General features: G+C 54.7%; 2 protein-coding genes across 2 annotated transcripts; both read right to left on the reverse strand.

Moving 5' to 3' along the window:
• Nucleotides 1–130: 130 nt before the first annotated feature.
• SETDB1 (SET domain bifurcated histone lysine methyltransferase 1) lies at nt 131–15480 on the reverse strand. Its single transcript, XM_062511281.1, has 21 exons — nt 15269–15480; nt 14879–15045; nt 14513–14550; nt 14295–14394; nt 13805–13975; nt 13325–13526; nt 12358–12431; nt 11870–12060; nt 11343–11520; nt 10797–10923; nt 8504–8662; nt 7506–8096; nt 7030–7146; nt 6558–6727; nt 4979–5601; nt 4487–4515; nt 4254–4386; nt 3566–3719; nt 2999–3213; nt 2549–2637; nt 131–2076 (listed from the first exon to the last, which is right to left on the reverse strand). Exons 1-21 carry the CDS (start codon nt 15478–15480, stop codon nt 1959–1961), a joined length of 3858 nt encoding a protein of 1285 aa, XP_062367265.1. The 3' UTR covers nt 131–1958.
• Nucleotides 15481–16232: 752 nt separating this feature from the next.
• CTXND2 (cortexin domain containing 2) lies at nt 16233–16406 on the reverse strand. Its single transcript, XM_062511333.1, has one exon. It carries the CDS (start codon nt 16404–16406, stop codon nt 16233–16235), a length of 174 nt encoding a protein of 57 aa, XP_062367317.1.
• Nucleotides 16407–16978: the final 572 nt, after the last annotated feature.

The following is a 16978-nucleotide window of genomic DNA, read 5'->3' on the forward strand; positions in this document are numbered from 1 at the left end:
TGCAGGGCTGAGTCACTCCTTGTGTCTCAGAGTTTAATCCTCTTATTTCTCTTTGGTAAATGGATTTTGAATCTCTCCCTCTCTGCGGCCTCTCCCAGCTGTAACAGGACATATTTCCAATGATTTTTCCTTTTTCTTTTTTTTTTTTTTTTCTTTTCTATTTATTTGGAAGACAGAAGGAGCCAGGCTTGGCTCTGTCTCCTGCATCCCCTGGGATGCTGTGAGACCTCCCAGCACGGAGGGGTGGGGGGGAACAAGGACCATTAACCAATGTCAGACCAAAACGCGTTTTTTTCTTTGTTCTTGTTTTTTTTAAAAAAAAAAAAATAAATAAAAGGTTAAATATATTAAAAGTTAAAATCTAATAAACTTGGGTAAAAAAATTACAGGATTTGGGCATATTCTGTGAGTGGCACAGTGGCCCTCGGGGAGGGGGGGGTCGCAGTATTTTGGCATAGATGTTTTAGGCAATGCAAAAAATGGGCAGAGTTGAAGATTTTGATGGTTTTTGTATTTTTTTTTCTCCTAAAAGTTCTTCAAGTCTTCAACCCCAGGCTGGAGCGTGGGTTTGGGTTCCCTGAGGAGCTGCAGCCCTGCTGGGATGACAAAGCCTCCATTCAGGTGGACGCTCGGGATGGAACTGGAGCTCCAGGAGGCCCCAGAAAGGTTTTACAAAGGAAAAAAAAAAAAAAAAAAAAGGTTATTTAGCAGGAAAAAAACCCAACAAGCCTCCCTTGTGCAGGGCTGCGCTGAGCTGGGCTGGTGTTGGTTATGGGGGGGGGGGGGGGGGGGGATGGTTGGAACTGGCTCCACCACCCCCCAGATTGGGGTTTTCCACATGAAAAAATGTGAGATTTGATCCCCGTTTGTCAAATTTCACCTCTTTCATCCAGTTCTCAGGGTGGTTTTTTGAACCCTTTGGATTTGCCCTGGTGCCTTTCTTCCTTCCTCTCCCCACCCCAAACTACAAAGAAACTCCAGCCCCACACCTGGGGCTGTGTGTGGCTGCCAAGCCCTGGTGATTTTCCGTGTCCCAGTGTCCAGCAGCTGGACAGGGCTGGGCTGGCTCCTCCCTCCCCACCCAGGTGCTCAAAGCCAGTTTGGGACTGTCCCAGCTGCCACTTCACTGCAGTTTAGCCCAAGCTTGGGGCTCTCAGTCACATTCTGGGAGGGTTGGAGATGGGGAACGGCACTGGATCTGCTTCCTGAAGAAAATCCCAACCCGTTTCTCTAATTTTCCCAAGTGGAGGGTTTAAGGAGTGTTTGTTTTGAGGAAAGGTGAAGGAAAGGTGAAAATGTGGGAGCTCCTTCTCCCTTTGCCTGGGCCCATCCACCTCTGGCATTTTTCCTGCAAACCCCACAGAAACAAGGATGATGGCAATGGTCCAACCCTGCTTTTTCAGGGCTCTTTGCTGCGTCTCAATATCAGGGTAGGTTGTTTTCAATAGAAAAAACACACTTTTATTGCTTTTTAGCAACTAAAAGATTCTTTACAACGGCTCCAAGGTGAAGACAGATAAATACTTCTTGCCTTTTTTCACTTGAATTCTATAAATCCTGATTGGTCCAGTCTTCCACGGATTCCACCCACATCCTCCCACTTTAAAGACCTCAGTTCCAACTGGGAAGCACTTCCTGGACATACTGGGGAAGTGCTTGCTGCTGGAAAAAGGAGGTTTGTGCCTTAAATTTGGTGGAAAGCTGGAAGAGAGCAGGAATAGTTTCCTCGAGGGAGCCTGTTGTCTTGTGGCATAACTGGAGCCTCTGGAAGGTGGGGGAAGCCCAGGGGCTGGGAATCACCCCCCAGCACAACCAGAGTCCGTTCTTGCTCTGTGTCCATCTGTGATTTTCCAGGTGAATGGGAGAGACAGAGAGAACCTCTTGAGAAGAAACTCTGCCCTCACTGAGGGAAAAGTGAGCACCAGGCCTCTGTAGAGACGGGAGCTGCTGGGAGCAGCTCAGAGCAGCCGGCCCCGGCAGTCGATGGCCCCGCAGCAGCACAGCAGCTCCTTGCCCTCCACGCTGCCAACCTCGTAGTTGTAATCCCAGGTCAGCTCCGTGCCAGCTCGGATCCTCCTGGGAAGGAAACAAACCACACGGGATGGGCCAGGAGACTTCCAGAGAACAGATACTGGATGATAGAAGGAAGGCACACTTCCACGTGAGAGCTCCGGGACAAGGCTGAGGCAGCCAGGGAGAAAGGGACAAAGTTCCCTGATGAATCATTCCCATGAGGATTCATGGAGCAGCAGAGAGGCACGTGGCTGGGATTCACCACGACTCAAAAGATTTGTGACTGTAACTAGAAAGGAATTTGGCCGCTCCACACCTCACTCTCCCCTTTGGGAAGGTCTAAAACTGGTGGAAATCACACCAGGATCTCCAGCACAAGAGAGAAGATTTCTGACACCAAGGTTTTCTCTGCACAGGAATGATGGGAAACTGGGAATAGGGTTTCCAGGAACAGGGAACACCCAGCCCTGTCCATGGAGCCAGGTCCCACAAAAGCCCAGGAATCTTCATCCCCTCCCAGCACTCCAGGACTCACTTGCTGGCGAAAAAGGCGACCCAGGGGAAGCGAAGGTCGTGGGTGTCCACGAAGACGTTCTGCACGAAGAGGTTTGGGGTGCAGCTGTGCTGTAATGGCAACAGGGAAGAGTCTGAGCTGCTGCCCGGGCGGGGAGGCCGAGCTGCCAGCACTCAACACAGCCTTTATAAACAAGCAGCATTCCTGGTTTGCCCGCCACATCCAGCGGAATCCTGCTGGAACAGGCTGCACGCCCGGGCTGAGTCACAAGATCCACACTCAAAGGTAACGGGCTCTGGAAGGACTGACGCCATTCCCGCTCCCACCAGGCCCGAGCTGCTCCGGGTGCCAGGAAGGTGCATCCTCCTCCAGCCCCTACTCTTTTCCCCACTTTTCCTGTTTTTAGCCAGTCCTGGGGAGGAACAGCCCCGCTGAGCTGCCCCCCCGAGGAGCCCCCCGAGCCCCACTCACGTTGAGGTAGCGGCCCAGGTTGCCCTCGAGCTTGGCGTCGATGATGTAGCAGTTCTCCTCGCCGTCGTAGAACTGCCGCGTGCTGCGGCGCACGGGCCCCGCGCTCTCGCCCTTGTCGGCCGCCGCCAGCGGCGTGGACTTGATGGCGATGCCGTGGGTGGACTTGAGGGCGAAGCCTCGGGTGGATTTCACAGCCACCTGTCTCTTCACGGGACCTGCCATGAGGAGGGACCTTCCAGCAGAGGAGCCCGAAGTGGTGCTGTCCCCTGCTCGTCCCCCTGCTGCTCCGTTCAGGGGTGACGAAGCCCTCAGAGCCAAACCAGCACTTTGAGATGGCTCCTGGAACCAACCCAGCCTGCAGACCCAGCATAAGCCTCACTGTTGCTTTTAATTACAATACCCAAAAAATGTCTGGTTTTGAGGAACAGATTTTGCAGTTTTGCTTTGGGGTAAGGTTCCAACCTCAGCTGTGGGACACAGCGGGAGCAGCTGCTATGGCCTCACGAGCCCTTCCTGGTGCTCTCCAACCAAAACTTCCCACCCTCAGCCCTCATCTCCCCCCCTCACCTGACCCAGATGATGGATTTTTCTTGTCTTCCCCTTCCTCCTCCTCAGATCCTGAGGAAATGGTCTGGATGTCGTCGCTGTCGTTGGTGCCCGGGGCCTGCCCTGCCCTGTGCTCCCCGTCGCTGTCGGTGCTGCTCGACAGTGTCAGCACATCCTGGGGACAGCAACAGCTCCTGGAGTGCAGCCAAGCCTCCCTTTCCCCAGGAATGGTGCTCTCCTCCAGCTCACCCCTTCTGCTCCAGGAAACCCTTAGGTAGAGGATTCCCCCCTCACCCCCCAACTCTGGACACCAGATCCCACCAGTCAATGTTTCAAACACCTGTGGGATTTTGGGGGACTGCTAAGTCCTGCTTGAAATCCTGGAGCATAAGGTGCTCAAAAGGAAGGGAGAAGTTCCCAAAAAAACAAAGATTTTTCTCCAGGATGGCTTCCCCCAGATGGCTCTGCCAAACAATGGGTCCCAGGTGTGCAAACCAAAGTGCCAAATCTGACCCAACGTCCCCACTCTCCTCTTTTTTTTTCATTGTTCAGATCCACGGAAGACCCCCAAAACTCTAAGGAAATCAGAGCTAGAACCACAAACCCTGTGCTCAAGTGGGAACCAAAGGCAGAAAATCACCCAAAACAAGGTTCAAGGTCACTGTGGAAGCTGTTCAGGGGTCGCCCCCAGCCCAGGGGTCCCTCTCACCTCCGAGGGGGGCCGTGGGGCCAGGGACTGCCGGCGGCTCTGCAGCAGCAGGGTCCCACTCACGGGTCTGCGGATGCCCTCCAGCTTGGGGGGACAGGGGTTGTAGCCATACCTCCTTCCCAGGCTGCTCAGCCTGTGGGGTCAGGACAAGAACGGGTCACACCTGGATTTCCAGGAAAGTGTCCACAGGCCAGGCACCATGGGACAGGAAAACACAATTTAAGGAATCTTACCCAGGAATTTTGGTTGATTCTTTAGGTTCCTGCAGAGGGGAGAAGCACAGAAGATTAGGATCTCTCACTTCTTGAGCACTCTCTAGCCTCTCTATGGAATTGTTCCTCAAAATGCCAGCCCAGGAGTGAGACATTGCTTGTCCCCATACTCAGTGTGACACTCAGTGACACCCAGCACGGAGATGCCCCCTCCTGGGGGACTCCAAGTGTCCTCCCCAGCACTTGCCATGTCCCCAGCCACGTTCCTCAGGTCCCCAGGCAGGAGGATGTTCAGCTCTGCTTGCATCGAGCAACTTCTGTAGCCTCTTGTGCCACAAACTCCCTCCCTGGGAGGGGAAAAGCACCTCCCTGTCCCACCAGAGAAGCCAGGGGAGCTGAGCACAGGGGACACCCAACAGCCCCCCAGTGTCCCTGGCCGTGCTGCACGGGGAGAAAAGCCCCTGGAGCAGGAGCGCATCCCTGCCTTTAACTCTCCCTTCACGTCTCCCTCACCTCCTTCTTGGCTGCCTTTGCCTCTCCATTCAGATCTCCTGGTGTGGGAGCACAGCCCTTCTCCCTGTCGGCAGGAATCTCCATTTTCACAGCCTTGCTTTCCCCCCCTTCACCTGCCCTGAAGGACGAGGCGCTGTCGCTGTCCTGGAAGCTCTCGGCCATGCTGTTGGAGCTCAGCCACGAGGCCACTTTGTTCTTGGAGGTCTCCTCGGACACAGGCAGCTTGCAGGGGGGGGCCGTGGCGGGCTCCTCGTGGCCGAGGGGCCGCGTGAGCCCCGAGTCCTTGGAGGCCGTCTCCGAGAGGCCGTGGTCGCGCTGGCCGCGCGTCTGCCGGCGCGTGGCGTAGCTGCGCAGCACCGAGCTCGTGCTGAAGTTCTCGTCCTTGCAGAAGTTGTCGTCCGAGCTGTCCTCGTTGGATTCCTCCAGCTCCTCCGTGCCCGTGTTCTCGTCGTCGTCGTCGTCGTCCTTGAGGTCCACGCCGCTGTTGTCCGAGGAGCACTTGGCGTCGCTCTCGTAGCCCTCCTTGAAGTTCTCCACGCTCTCGATGTGGTCCAGGTTGGCAAAGTACTCGTCACCCATCTCCAGCCCCTCTTTGTCAGCGAAGTCATCTGTGAGGATTTTCCCTGGGAGGGGCGTAGAAAATGAAGGGTGAGTTTTCTGGGATGACATTCAATTTTATCCTCTCCAAAGCTCACTGAGGAGAAAACAGGGATGACACCGCTTTATTCCAAAGCTGGGTTGGGAAAGGACAAGGTAACCCCGTTTCCTGATGTAACAAAACCCTGAAGCTTGTGGCTGAGCTAAAATCAAGATTTGCAGCTCAGAGCAGCTCAAGCAGAGCCTTGGAAGGCCTGGAAGAGCACAGAGGCAGCAGTTCTGGCTGTGCCTGTGAGTGGCCACGTTCCAGAGCCAACGCAACCCCAGTGAAACTTCTGCATCTCATGGGCTGGGCAGGGCCCAGCCGGTTTGCTGAGCAGAGGAAGCGGGGCAGGGGTTGGGTCACCTCAAGGACAGCCCAGGGCTTGTCTTGTGACACTGGCACTGCCTCCACAAGGGCTCTGGAGTGTCTCGTGCCAGGGCTGGGCACATTCATCATCTCAGCTTTCACCCTGCAGTCCCCAGAACGGGCATGGCACGAGCTTCACACTCTTTCTGCTGTGATTTGGAGTCATGGAATCACTGAGGTTGGAAGAGCTTCTGAGTCCAACTGCTCCCCCCAGCACTGCCAAGGCCACCACTAAGCCATGTCCCCAAGTGCCAAATCCACGTGCTTTTGAGCATTTTCAGGGACAGTGACTCTGCCACCTCCTTGGGCAGCCTGTGCCAGTGCCTGACCACCCTTCCCAGGAAGAAATTTTCCTGAATGTCCAACTTAAACCTCAGGATGTTGGAGAGAGCCAAAAGTTCCTCCGTGAGCCTCCTTTTATCCAGGATGAGGCCCCCCCCCCCAACCCCCAGCTCCCTCAGGAGTTCTCCAGAACCTTCTCCCTGTGCTCCAACCCCTTCCTCAGCTCCATTCCCATCTCTGGCTCCCCCTCTTTCCACAGAAGAGGCTTCCACGTGTGAGGTGAGCTCCCACCTGCATAGATGCAGACAAAGGAGCCCTTGGCGATGTCGTCGAGGCAGCGGATGCCCCAGCCCTTGTTCTGGGTCTTGAAGAGCTGCAGCCGCACCTGGAGGCCGTGCTGGACCAGGCGGTTGGTGCACATGTTCACGTTGCACTTGCACCTCTTGTTGCACTCGTAAACGCTGCAATAAAGGACAAGGGTGACAACTCCCAAGATAAAGGAACATCCCGAAGGCTGTGGCTGTTAGCAGAGCTGGGGTTATGCACAGAGACCCCAGAGGACCAGGCCTGGAGCAGCCCTGCCTCACGGGCGGTGCCTCTGCCCATGTCGTGGATGATCCTTAAGGCCCCTTCCAACCTAAACCATTCTACAGCTGGCAGAAGAACCAAGACCAGAGACAGGTGGTCACATCTGCACTGGGATAGCCAGGACCAATTCCCTCACAATGGATCTGGGGCTGGTGCCTCTGAGGGCTCTGCTCACCCTGTTGGCAGACACTCCTCCAACCGCTTGTGCTGGTAGCCTGAGTTGGGGTTGATTTGCCCTCCGGGGGTGCAGCCGCTGGCCTGGATGGTCAGCTGGTGACAGGCACACCTGGATCTGGAGAGACACACAGGAAAACCACGAGCTACACCTCCCCTATCAGTCTGGAGACAGGAAAAGAAATCACATCTTTAGGCAGAGATGGGCACAAAGGGTTTGACTTGGAATCAAACCAAGAGAAGTTGTGGATTTCTCATCCCTGGAAGTGTCCAAGGCCAGGTCGGAAGGGCCTTGGAGCAACCTGGGATCACTGGGTGATTTTTAATGTCCCTTCCAAACCAAACCGTGAAACCTGCATGGTCTGACCGGCATGGGTTCAAGCCCCAGAGCAGATCCACCTTGGGGTGCTCCCTGGGCACCTCACGCAGCCCCAGTGCTGTCACTAGGAGCAGTCAGGAGCAGGAGCAGTCACCTACTTGTCTCTGCAGCCGTCCTTGCAGTCGCAGCCCACGAGGAACTCCCAGCTGGTGTTGATGTACACCCCTTTCCCCGGGATCCTCTCCTTGCTGTAGGCCACCTGCGGGGGCGGCGTGTTGTCGATCTCGTTGACGCACGACAGGGGCACGTCCTCCTTGCCCTTGGTGATGTCGGCTATGTAGTAGTAGGGCTTGTAGGGCTGGAACTTGCGATCCACCAGCACGTAGGGATCCAGGCAGAACATCTCCAGGAACAGGAAGTCGCAGTCGGTCTCGAAGAGGTAGCGCTCGATCTCGTGCATGGAGCGCAGGCAGAGCCCGCAGGGAGTTTTGTAGAGCACGTGGAAGCCCATCTTGCGGTTGACGCGGCGCCGCGCCGTCATGCGGCGGAAGTCGTAGAGCAGCGGGATGAGCAGCGGGTTGCGGCTGCGGTACTGGTCGCTGCGCACGGGCCGCACCCGCGACAGGCAGGTGTAGCTGCACACGTGGGGCAGGTAGAAGAGCTTCTCCAGAGGGGCCCGGTAGGACGGCTCGTTGGGAACGCGGTCCATCATGCCGTGGAAGGGTTGGGAGGGGCCGCTGCTGGGGAGGCTGCGGGAGGGAGAGAAGGGATGGTGTTCAGGAAGAGCCCTGCAGGTGGATGGGGGTTGGACACGAGCCCGGGTGGGCCCAGATGGGCAACCTGGCTTACACCGGCCACAGTGCGACCAGCAGGAGCTGGGTGGTGAAGCACTGCACGGTGGTGAAGCCGCCATCCCTGCAAGTGCTCAAAACACAAGTGGATGTGGCACTTGGGGACACGGCTCAGTGGTGGCCTTGGCAGTGCTGGGGGGACTCCACGAACTCAGAGTCTTTTCCAGCCTCAGCGATTCCATCACTCCACGATCTCAGCTGCTGAATCCCACCCAGAAACCCACCAGCACACACAGGCCCCACGTGTGTCCCAACATCCCAGATTGGAGGACTCAGGGATGTGTCCCAGCCAGAGCTCTGCTCACCGGTGCTGCGGGGCCGGCAGGGCCCTCCCGGCCGCCGGGGTGTCCCCGAGGACAGGCGAGGATGGGGACGAGTGCCCGGAGCCCACGGAGCCAGGACGGAAGGAAGTGCTTTTCTTGGCCACCTGCTTTCTGCCCTGGGCCAGCTGGGTGTCGGAGCATCTGCAGGAGGGAAGAAGAAGCTGATTTGGAACGTGGAAAATCAACGGGTGGGAATCAAAACAACGCTGCTCCATGGAAATCGGAAACCAAAGGAGAATCCCAGCAGTGGCTTTTTCCCTAAGAAGTGTGAAAATCAGCCCGTTTCAGGCTATTTCTGCTACAGCAATCCTACAACCACTCAGAACTTTCAGAACTCAGCAACAGCTCCAAGTGACTCCTGATTTTGAAATGAGGCAAAGGTAACAAGGATGCCCAAGGTCTTAATCCCAGGAAGCTGGACAAACCAGGCCATGAAGAAACCCCTGGATTAACAGAAACCAGAGTTTCCAGAGGCTCAACCAGGCCTGACTGGGAAGAACAAATCCAGAGGATTCTCTTGCAAGGACTAAGGAACAAGATTGTGCAAGGGAATGTAGTAACACCCCTGATGGAAGAGCTAGTACAGCTTCCAAAAAAACAGGTTCTCTACCCATTTCAATCAACTGCAGGTTTCCAAACCATTCCAGAGGGTTTTCAACCCATTTACATCATTAAAACAGAAAACCACCCCAAACCAAGCGCTGAAGAGGAAAAATGGTGATGTTGTTGGGAAGAAAGGGAGGAGACAAAGAGAGCAGGAAGGGATGAAGGTTTCTGCCAACAGCTGCCTGAAAGCAAAGTGTTCAAACACATTTCAAAAAGAGCAAGAGGAAAAAATGGGCTTAAACCAGTCAGAAGTGGTGACAATACCAAGAACTTGGAAGAGGGGGAAGAGACGCAGGCTTTCCTCAGAGGAAACAAAACACCAGAGTGAGAAGACTCTTCTTAGTTTTAATAATCTGAACTCCAAGTGTTTGAACCCCACAGAATCCCTGGGACCAGCAAGGACATGGCCAGGCCTGTGCTGCCTCCTGCCCCTGTTCAGGGGCACTTCAGATTTAAGGGCAGAGAAGCAGCTCCACAAAAACCACGTCCTAAAGCAAAGCCCTCTATGGGGAGAGGGAAAAAATTCTTTTCTTGTAAGCACTGCAAGGCCTGAATGGCAAAGGATTTGGTGATGACAGATGAGGCTGCAGGTCCAGCTTGCTCTTGTTTGTGTTGTGACACTGCCCACGGTACCAGGGTGTCCCAGTCCCAGCCCAGCTCTTCCCTGCACATGGGGGACCTGCAGGGGTGTGGGCCCAGCCGTGCATTCCGAGATCCTTCAGCATCCAGGATCTCTCTGGCATTATGGAAAAGGCGATGCTCTTGTGGCTTCCATTCCCAAATCCTGCTCAGACCAGCAGAGAGGGAGCGTTTCCAGGGGTAAATTGGGTTGCATTGCACTGCTGCTCGGAGAGGAGCCCCCAAGACCCCTGGCTGGGGCAGGTAGGGTTTGAGCTGCTGCTACACCTGGAGAGCCTGTGGCGAGTAAAGATTGACCTCCTGCACAGGCTGCTCACACCTGGGACACGTCCTGCCTCCCTCGTGCCCCACCAGCAGGGCACAGTCACAGCAGAAGACGTGCTGGCACGGGGCCAGGCGGCCGTAAATCCGGATGGGAAATCCACAGTGCTGGCAAAAATGAATTGGGACAGCCTCTCCCTCCCCTAAAAAGTTTCCGAGCACATCCCCAGGTTCCCTGGTGTCCTCCAACACGCTCCCTTCATCAAGCCGAGTTCCTCCTTCCTCCAGGCCTCCTTCAGCCTGCAGCTCCGGGAATGTGCCCCTGGGGCCCCTGGCAGTGGCTCGGCCGTGGATTGCTCCGTGCCCACCGGGACCGACCGCTGATCCCGAATTCCCAGCGAGGTCAGCGAGCAGGCCAGTCCAAGTGGAGGGACACAAGGCAGCCGGGGGCCAGTGCCTGGATCGTGACACGAGGGAGCAATTCAGATTTGGGGAAGAGAAGGGTCAAAGGTCTAACTTGGAAAGGCAAGTGCGAAGCTTTAGCCCTGAGGAGGAATATTTGGCTGGGGGAGTGTTGGCTCTCAGCTCCCGCCCCCAATTATTCATCCAGCAGCTCTAGGTAAGAGTTTTCCCCCAAAATCGTGCCTAAAGCCATGGAGGAAACCTGCACCTGAGGATTCCTCTGCACAGAAAAGGTGGTGCCTGAGAGAGCTGAGCGTTGGAGAAAAGCAGAGAGGTGGAAGGTGCTGGAAGTGGATCTGGTACTTACTCCATCTCTGCAGGCTGAGGGGACGTGGGACGTGCAGCTGGCAGCTGCTCCAGAGCCTTATACTGGGGACCAGCTCCTGCTAAATCCTGGGTGTACTGGACCACAGGGCCCTTGCTCCTCACAGCACCTGGTGGGGAAGGTGAAAAACCAAAGAGTCAACAGGAAAAATCCCTAATGTTATCCCAAGTTGGATGTACGGGCCCCAAAACACAGACCTGTGCCTGGAAGGAACCAAAACAAGAGGGATTTGGGATTAACAATAGGTCACTGTCGAGCTCGGAGCACAGCAACATCCCCAAAAATTCTGGTCACTTCACCCAAGTGCAGTTTGGTTTTGTGGCATTATTCCAGGAGTAAAATCCCACTGGAAATCTAAATCTCCTGTAACAGGGGAGCAAAACCCTGGAAATCTAAATCTCCTGTGCCAGGGGAAAAGACTTGCTGGAAATCTGAAATCTCCAGGAGTTCTGCTAAAAGCCCCACCAAACCCAAACCACCCTCCAGTTAAATCCCAGGATCTAAATGAAACCAAAAGATGTCACCAACCAACATTGGGACGAGTCCTGGTTTGCCCACTTTGCTTCTTTTCCTGGGTGGAAGCTGTGGAAGTTTTCATGCTGAACATGGGCTCGAGGCGTGTGGAGCCTCGGTAAATCCACTCACAACGTTTGTCCTCGTGGGGGAACGAGAAGGAAGAGCTCACAGTTCCCATGGGAAGAGCTTCCTGAGGTGAGACACAGAGAGAGCACAAGGAAGCAACAATGAGTATTGGCAAAACAGCAGAACCACGCAATTATTTATTTGGGAATCTCTAGTCAGGTATTAGGGAAAATTTCTTTCTGGAAAGGGTGTTCATGCCCTGGCAGGCTGGTCAGGGCAGTGGTGGAGTCACCATCCCTGGGTTTGTCCAAAACCCCTGTGGATGTGGCACTCGGGCACGCGGTTCAGGGCCTCAGACTCCAAGATCTCAGAGCTTCTTCCAACCTCAGTATTTCCACGATTAGCAAGAAAAAGAGAGCTGACCAGATCCCCAACCTCAAATTTAATCCTAATGGGAGAAGGGAAATTCCTACCAGGAAAAGGATTTTCACCAGACTTCCATCCACTTCTTCCACTCTGGATTTCCACCAGGTGCCTTCCCACTCAGTTTTGATCAGCTGCCCATTCTTCAGGAGCACCATGGGCCGGTTGGGGTAGGCAGTGATGTACTCCTCAACAAAATCCCGACAGGAAACATCCTCAATGTCTTCCCAGGCTTTTTTCACTGTTTGGAAAGGGACATGTGGGAGAAAGGGAATAGGACAAAACAGAGAGAATATTTAATTCCTTTTTTTTCTTTTTTTTTAGAATATCCCAGGTGCATTTTCACTAAGGTCAATCAAGGGATGATCCCAAGGGCCCGTAATGTTGATGGTGGGGCACCCTGAACCCACCCTGGCAATAAACCAGGATTTCAGATATGTTCAGGCTCAGCACCAAAAAGGGACACGCCTGTTTTTGGAGCCAGGCTCTTCCAAAGACCCCAAACCTCTGCAGGCCAGGAGGGACAGGGAGCACTCACGTGGCCGGCAGACCGGGTACAGCTCCCACTCCTTCACGTAGGACGCGTAGCCGTCGTCAAAGAAGATCAGGATCCTGGAAAACAAATGGGAATTAGGAATGGGAGCTGAAGAGAACACAGCTGCACACCATGGAGTGGAAGTGAAGAAGCTCTCCTGCTCCTCCTGCAGACATCCCAATCCTGGATAAGGACAGAATAAGAGCTCCAAACCTCCCTGTGCTCCCATGGCTGCTCAAACAGCACAATTCCCTCTGCTCCAAATGCGCTCTGTGCCCCAAGAAAAGAAGATAGAGAAAATGTTTAATTGCTCCTGGTTTCTGCAGGGAAGGGATAAGGCATTCAGTAACAACTCCAGGCCCTAGAGCTGTAAAAAAGCTGCAGGATGAGGGATGAGCATCACAACCTGGAGAAAGTTGCAATTTGAGTAAGAAATTCAGCTCATTTTCAGTTATCAAACACAGATCAGATAAAACCCAGCACAGTTTACATCAGATCTGGAGAATTAAATCCTTTATCAATCTCTTCAGGAATACCACAAGCCTTTATTTCAAAAGATCAGAGCAGCTCTGCCCCTTTTTTTTCCCAAAAAGGCTGCTCCAAACTGGCTTTTTCTCCTCCTGAAGAGCTTTGGCAACACTGCTGTCACTCTGTCCTCCCAGGGCTACCAATTGCTCCCACTCTTTCATGCCTCAAGGAGCCCAGACTCAACATCTGGGTGATAATTTGAATAAATTAGCAGATCTAACATCTAACTCAGGGCCATGAACAAGAGTGGGAACTCCACCCTGAGTTTCAGAGATAAGAAAGATGAACAGAGTCAGAATTGCATTCCTGGGCAGGGCACGATTCAGCACCTCAAGGGTATTCAAATCAACCTTTTTTTTTTTTTTTTAGTCTAAAACAAGCAAACAAACAAAACAAAAAAAAAAAGAGATGGGGGCATGTGACCACGGGAAATAAGAACTACCTGTCTTTATTCTTGACGTTGGGGGTCTCAGCCACAATCCCAGCATAGAGCCACATCTGATTGCCATCCTTGTACTTGGCCACCACCCTCCTGCCCACGTGGTGCCTCTCAGCAGACGGGTGGTAATCGTAGGCAATGTGGTTGCCCGAGAGCAAACTCTTTCCTTTATTATCAAATTTCACTTTGTATTTCTTGCCAGCACCTGGAAAGACATTTAAAGGTAAACAGAAGATAAATAAAGGGGAAAATAAACAAAAGCTGCATGGTTTCACACCAGAATTCCAATGCTCTGGGTCGCTGTGAGATCGTTTATTCAGAATTAACTCAGGATTCATTTAAAAACCTTTCAGGATTTGGAGGGTGAAGCAGTGGAGGTGTGTTGCTCCCACAGTCCCTTCCAGGTGACATCAGGTGCTCTGACACCTTTTAATCCAGACTTTCCACCCAAAATCCCAGGACAGCCCCGTGCACAGCACGTACCAACTGTCTGGATGGCAATCAACGTCCCCTTGTGCCACGTCTTGGTTCTTTTTTTCCCCAAAATCCTCATGCCCACTTTGAGGTCCCCATCAGCGTTGAGATCATTGCCAGGGGCTGCAGGGACAGTGAGGGGCTGGGCAGTGCCAGGAGATTCCTGAGGGGGTTGTGCATCTACCAAGGAACAACAGCAGAAAGTCAGTTCTAAATCACCCAGAGCTCCTTTCTTGGCACACAGCTGGAAGCACCATTCTGGAAGAGGAATTCCTGCTTTCCTTCCCTTCAGGCAGCCCAAGTGCCTCCTTTTTATTGAATGAAAACAGCTTGAAAAAAAAGCAGGAATTCAGAATCAATATACCCTAAATTATAACAGCAATTTGGGATCAATAAATATGAGTGGAGAATTCCTGCAGGGAAAGCAGATCATTGTCTTCCTATTTTGGGAAGCAAAGGCCCCAGGGCCAGGGCACACAGCCTCTGGAATCTCCCACACCTCTCTGTGCTTCCTGCAAGGTCGTTTTCTTGTTTACAGCATCCATGAATTTCGCAACATCCCGGGCAGATTTCCTCATGGCAACCATTGCTTCCCGCAGCTGGAGGAAAGAGAAGGGAAACATAGAGAAACTTTTGGTGTTTTGCACCTAAGACAACCCTGTGTCTCAGGAAAACCCCACATGAGGAAACATCTCTAGCCAGGGCCTCCCCACTCACCAGACTCTGATCCCTGGAGATTCTGGGACTGCTGCTACCTGTGAGTAAAGAGAGAACAGCGATTTAAAACCTTTTCTTGTGTAAAAAATCCATCCTAATTAAATCACAAAAAGAAAAGGAAACGGGAAAAGTGCCCATCCCAAATCCCTGCCAGGAAATCCACCCTAACAAGGCTTTTCCTCAGCCACCTTTCCTAACATGGTATCATTTGATGGGGAAACCAGTGAGGCAGGTGGGAAAAGGGTGAAATCCCAGTGTGGGACTGCAGGAATTCTGGAACGCGACCAGGATCTGGCAGACGCTCCCTGTGAGCTAAGAGCATTCCCATCTCCCCACCCCTCCCGTGCACTGCTGGGGACACTGAACTGTGCCTCCAGCCCGAGTCCACACTCATGACATCGTCGTCCTCCTCGTCCGGGATCTCGATCACTTCCGTGGCTGCCGGCGCCTCGTCCTCCGAGCTGCTCTCCCGGTACTGCAGGCCCATCATGGAATACAGCTCCTTGGCCAGGGTCTCGCACTTGTCGATGGCCCTGCGGGAGGGAAAGCAGCTCCTGAATTCCTCAGGGACAGCCAGGAGCTACCCGTGACCGCAGCCAGCCCAGGGAAGTGTCCACACGAGGGGTCTAAAGCCTTGGGGGGAAGGTGGCCAATGTCACTCATTAACCCCCCCAGCGTGGGGCTGCCCTGAAGGGAAGGGGAACAGCCCCCCACATCCCCCTCCTCGGAATTCCGGCTCGCTCCAGGCCCACGCACCTCATGGCATCGTCAATGAGCTGGTCAACGTGGGCCACCTCCTCCTCCTTGTGCCTCATGCACTGCTCCAGCTCCTCCAGCTGCTGCTTCTGCTGCCTCACCCACTCGGAATTCTCCACTTCTTTGTCTATAATTTCCTGGAGCTCCTCCATGGAGATTCCCAGCTCCTCCATCACCTCCTGCTGCAGCTCTTTGATGTCCTGGGACTCCATCTCTGCCGCACCTGAGGGTACAACAGGTGAAGAGAGGCAGGTGAGGGGAGGCAGGTGAGGGGAGGCAGGGGGGTCATGGGAGCTCCACCATCCTTTCCCACCTTCCCCTCATCAACCTCAGCCCCAATGTCTCCTCACAGCCCCCTCAGAGCCCGCCAGGTCCCCTCAGCATCCCACACCGGGTCCCCCTTATCTTCTCCCAGCCCGGCCCGTCCCGCCCACCCGCTCACAGACCCTCAGTGCCCCCCTTCCCCCTCAGCCCCGGCCGCCCGCCCCTCACTCACCGCCGCCGGTCCCGGGGAACCGGAGCAGAACCTGGCGCGCCCTCCCGGACGCCGCGTGACGTCACTTCCTGTGCGCGCCGCCCGCGCTGCTGCCCCCTGGCGGCGGCGGGGGGGGGTGGGGAGTGTGTATTCAGAGATTAATTAATAAATTAATTCATTCGGGAATAGGAAATTGATCGCTGTCCCAGGAGGCAGGCCGCTCCCGCCTTGCACGTAGTTCCGAAGCAGGGATGCAAACAGCAGGAAAGCCGCGGTTTGTGTCCCGGAGCTGTTCGGGGCCGTTGGAGCCGTTAGCGGGCCCTCACGGGCGGCCCCAGAGCGATCCTTTAACGGCGCCTCGGAGGGGTTGGCAACGACGGCGGCGATGGGGAGCAATGGGGGGGAAATGGGGTCCTGGAGCATGGGGCGTGCTGGGGACACCGGGAATGGGGCCTGGGCGGTGCCGGGGGTTCTGGTGGGGTTTGGGGTTCAGTTGATGGGTTCCTCCTCCCAGGTGGAGGTGGGAATGGCGCTGTAGGGATCCACCACGAGCCGGGCGCAGCGCACGGTCATGGCGAGGAGGAAGAGCCCCAGCAGCACGACGAAGGCCGTGGCCACGGCTTTGTCCACGTCCAGGGCGGGCAGCGCTGTGGGGGTCTCCATACAGGTACCCTCAGGTGTCTCCCTCGCGGCTCCAGAGGCCCCTCAGGTGGGTGACCCTCGGCTCCAGGGACCGCTCAGGTGTCTCTCTTCCTGGCTCCGGGGATCCTCCACCGCGTGTCCCCCAGCAAACTCTCAATTACCTCCCTGAGGGGCCAGAACCGGGGGGGGGGGGGGGGGGAATTCATGGGGCTGAGGGGTCAAAAACACCTCCAAAAAAAAAGGGAAATGTGGCCTTGATTTCCCTCTGCTCCTCCCTTACCTCCCTGCGGCCAGCGCTGGATCTCTGTCCCGGCACCACTGACTCCAGGCCTTCATGAATTCTGCAGGAATGTGCCAGCATCACCTTTCAGACACAACCCAGAGGATTAAATTCCCACCCCACACCCCCTTCTCCCACTGGGGAAGGCTTTGGGTCCCTTTGCAGGTCTTCCTGGTGACTCGGGGTGATTTGGGAAGCATTTGGGAAGGAGGATTTATCCCCAAAATCCAAAAGCCTTGCCTGTGAGAGGATTTCAAGGTAGTTCTTTGCTTATATTGGAATAGACTGGAAGAAACTCCTTGAAAATGCATTG

This window comes from Cinclus cinclus, chromosome 31 (genome assembly GCF_963662255.1).
Source record: "Cinclus cinclus chromosome 31, bCinCin1.1, whole genome shotgun sequence".
NCBI lineage: Eukaryota > Metazoa > Chordata > Aves > Passeriformes > Cinclidae > Cinclus > Cinclus cinclus.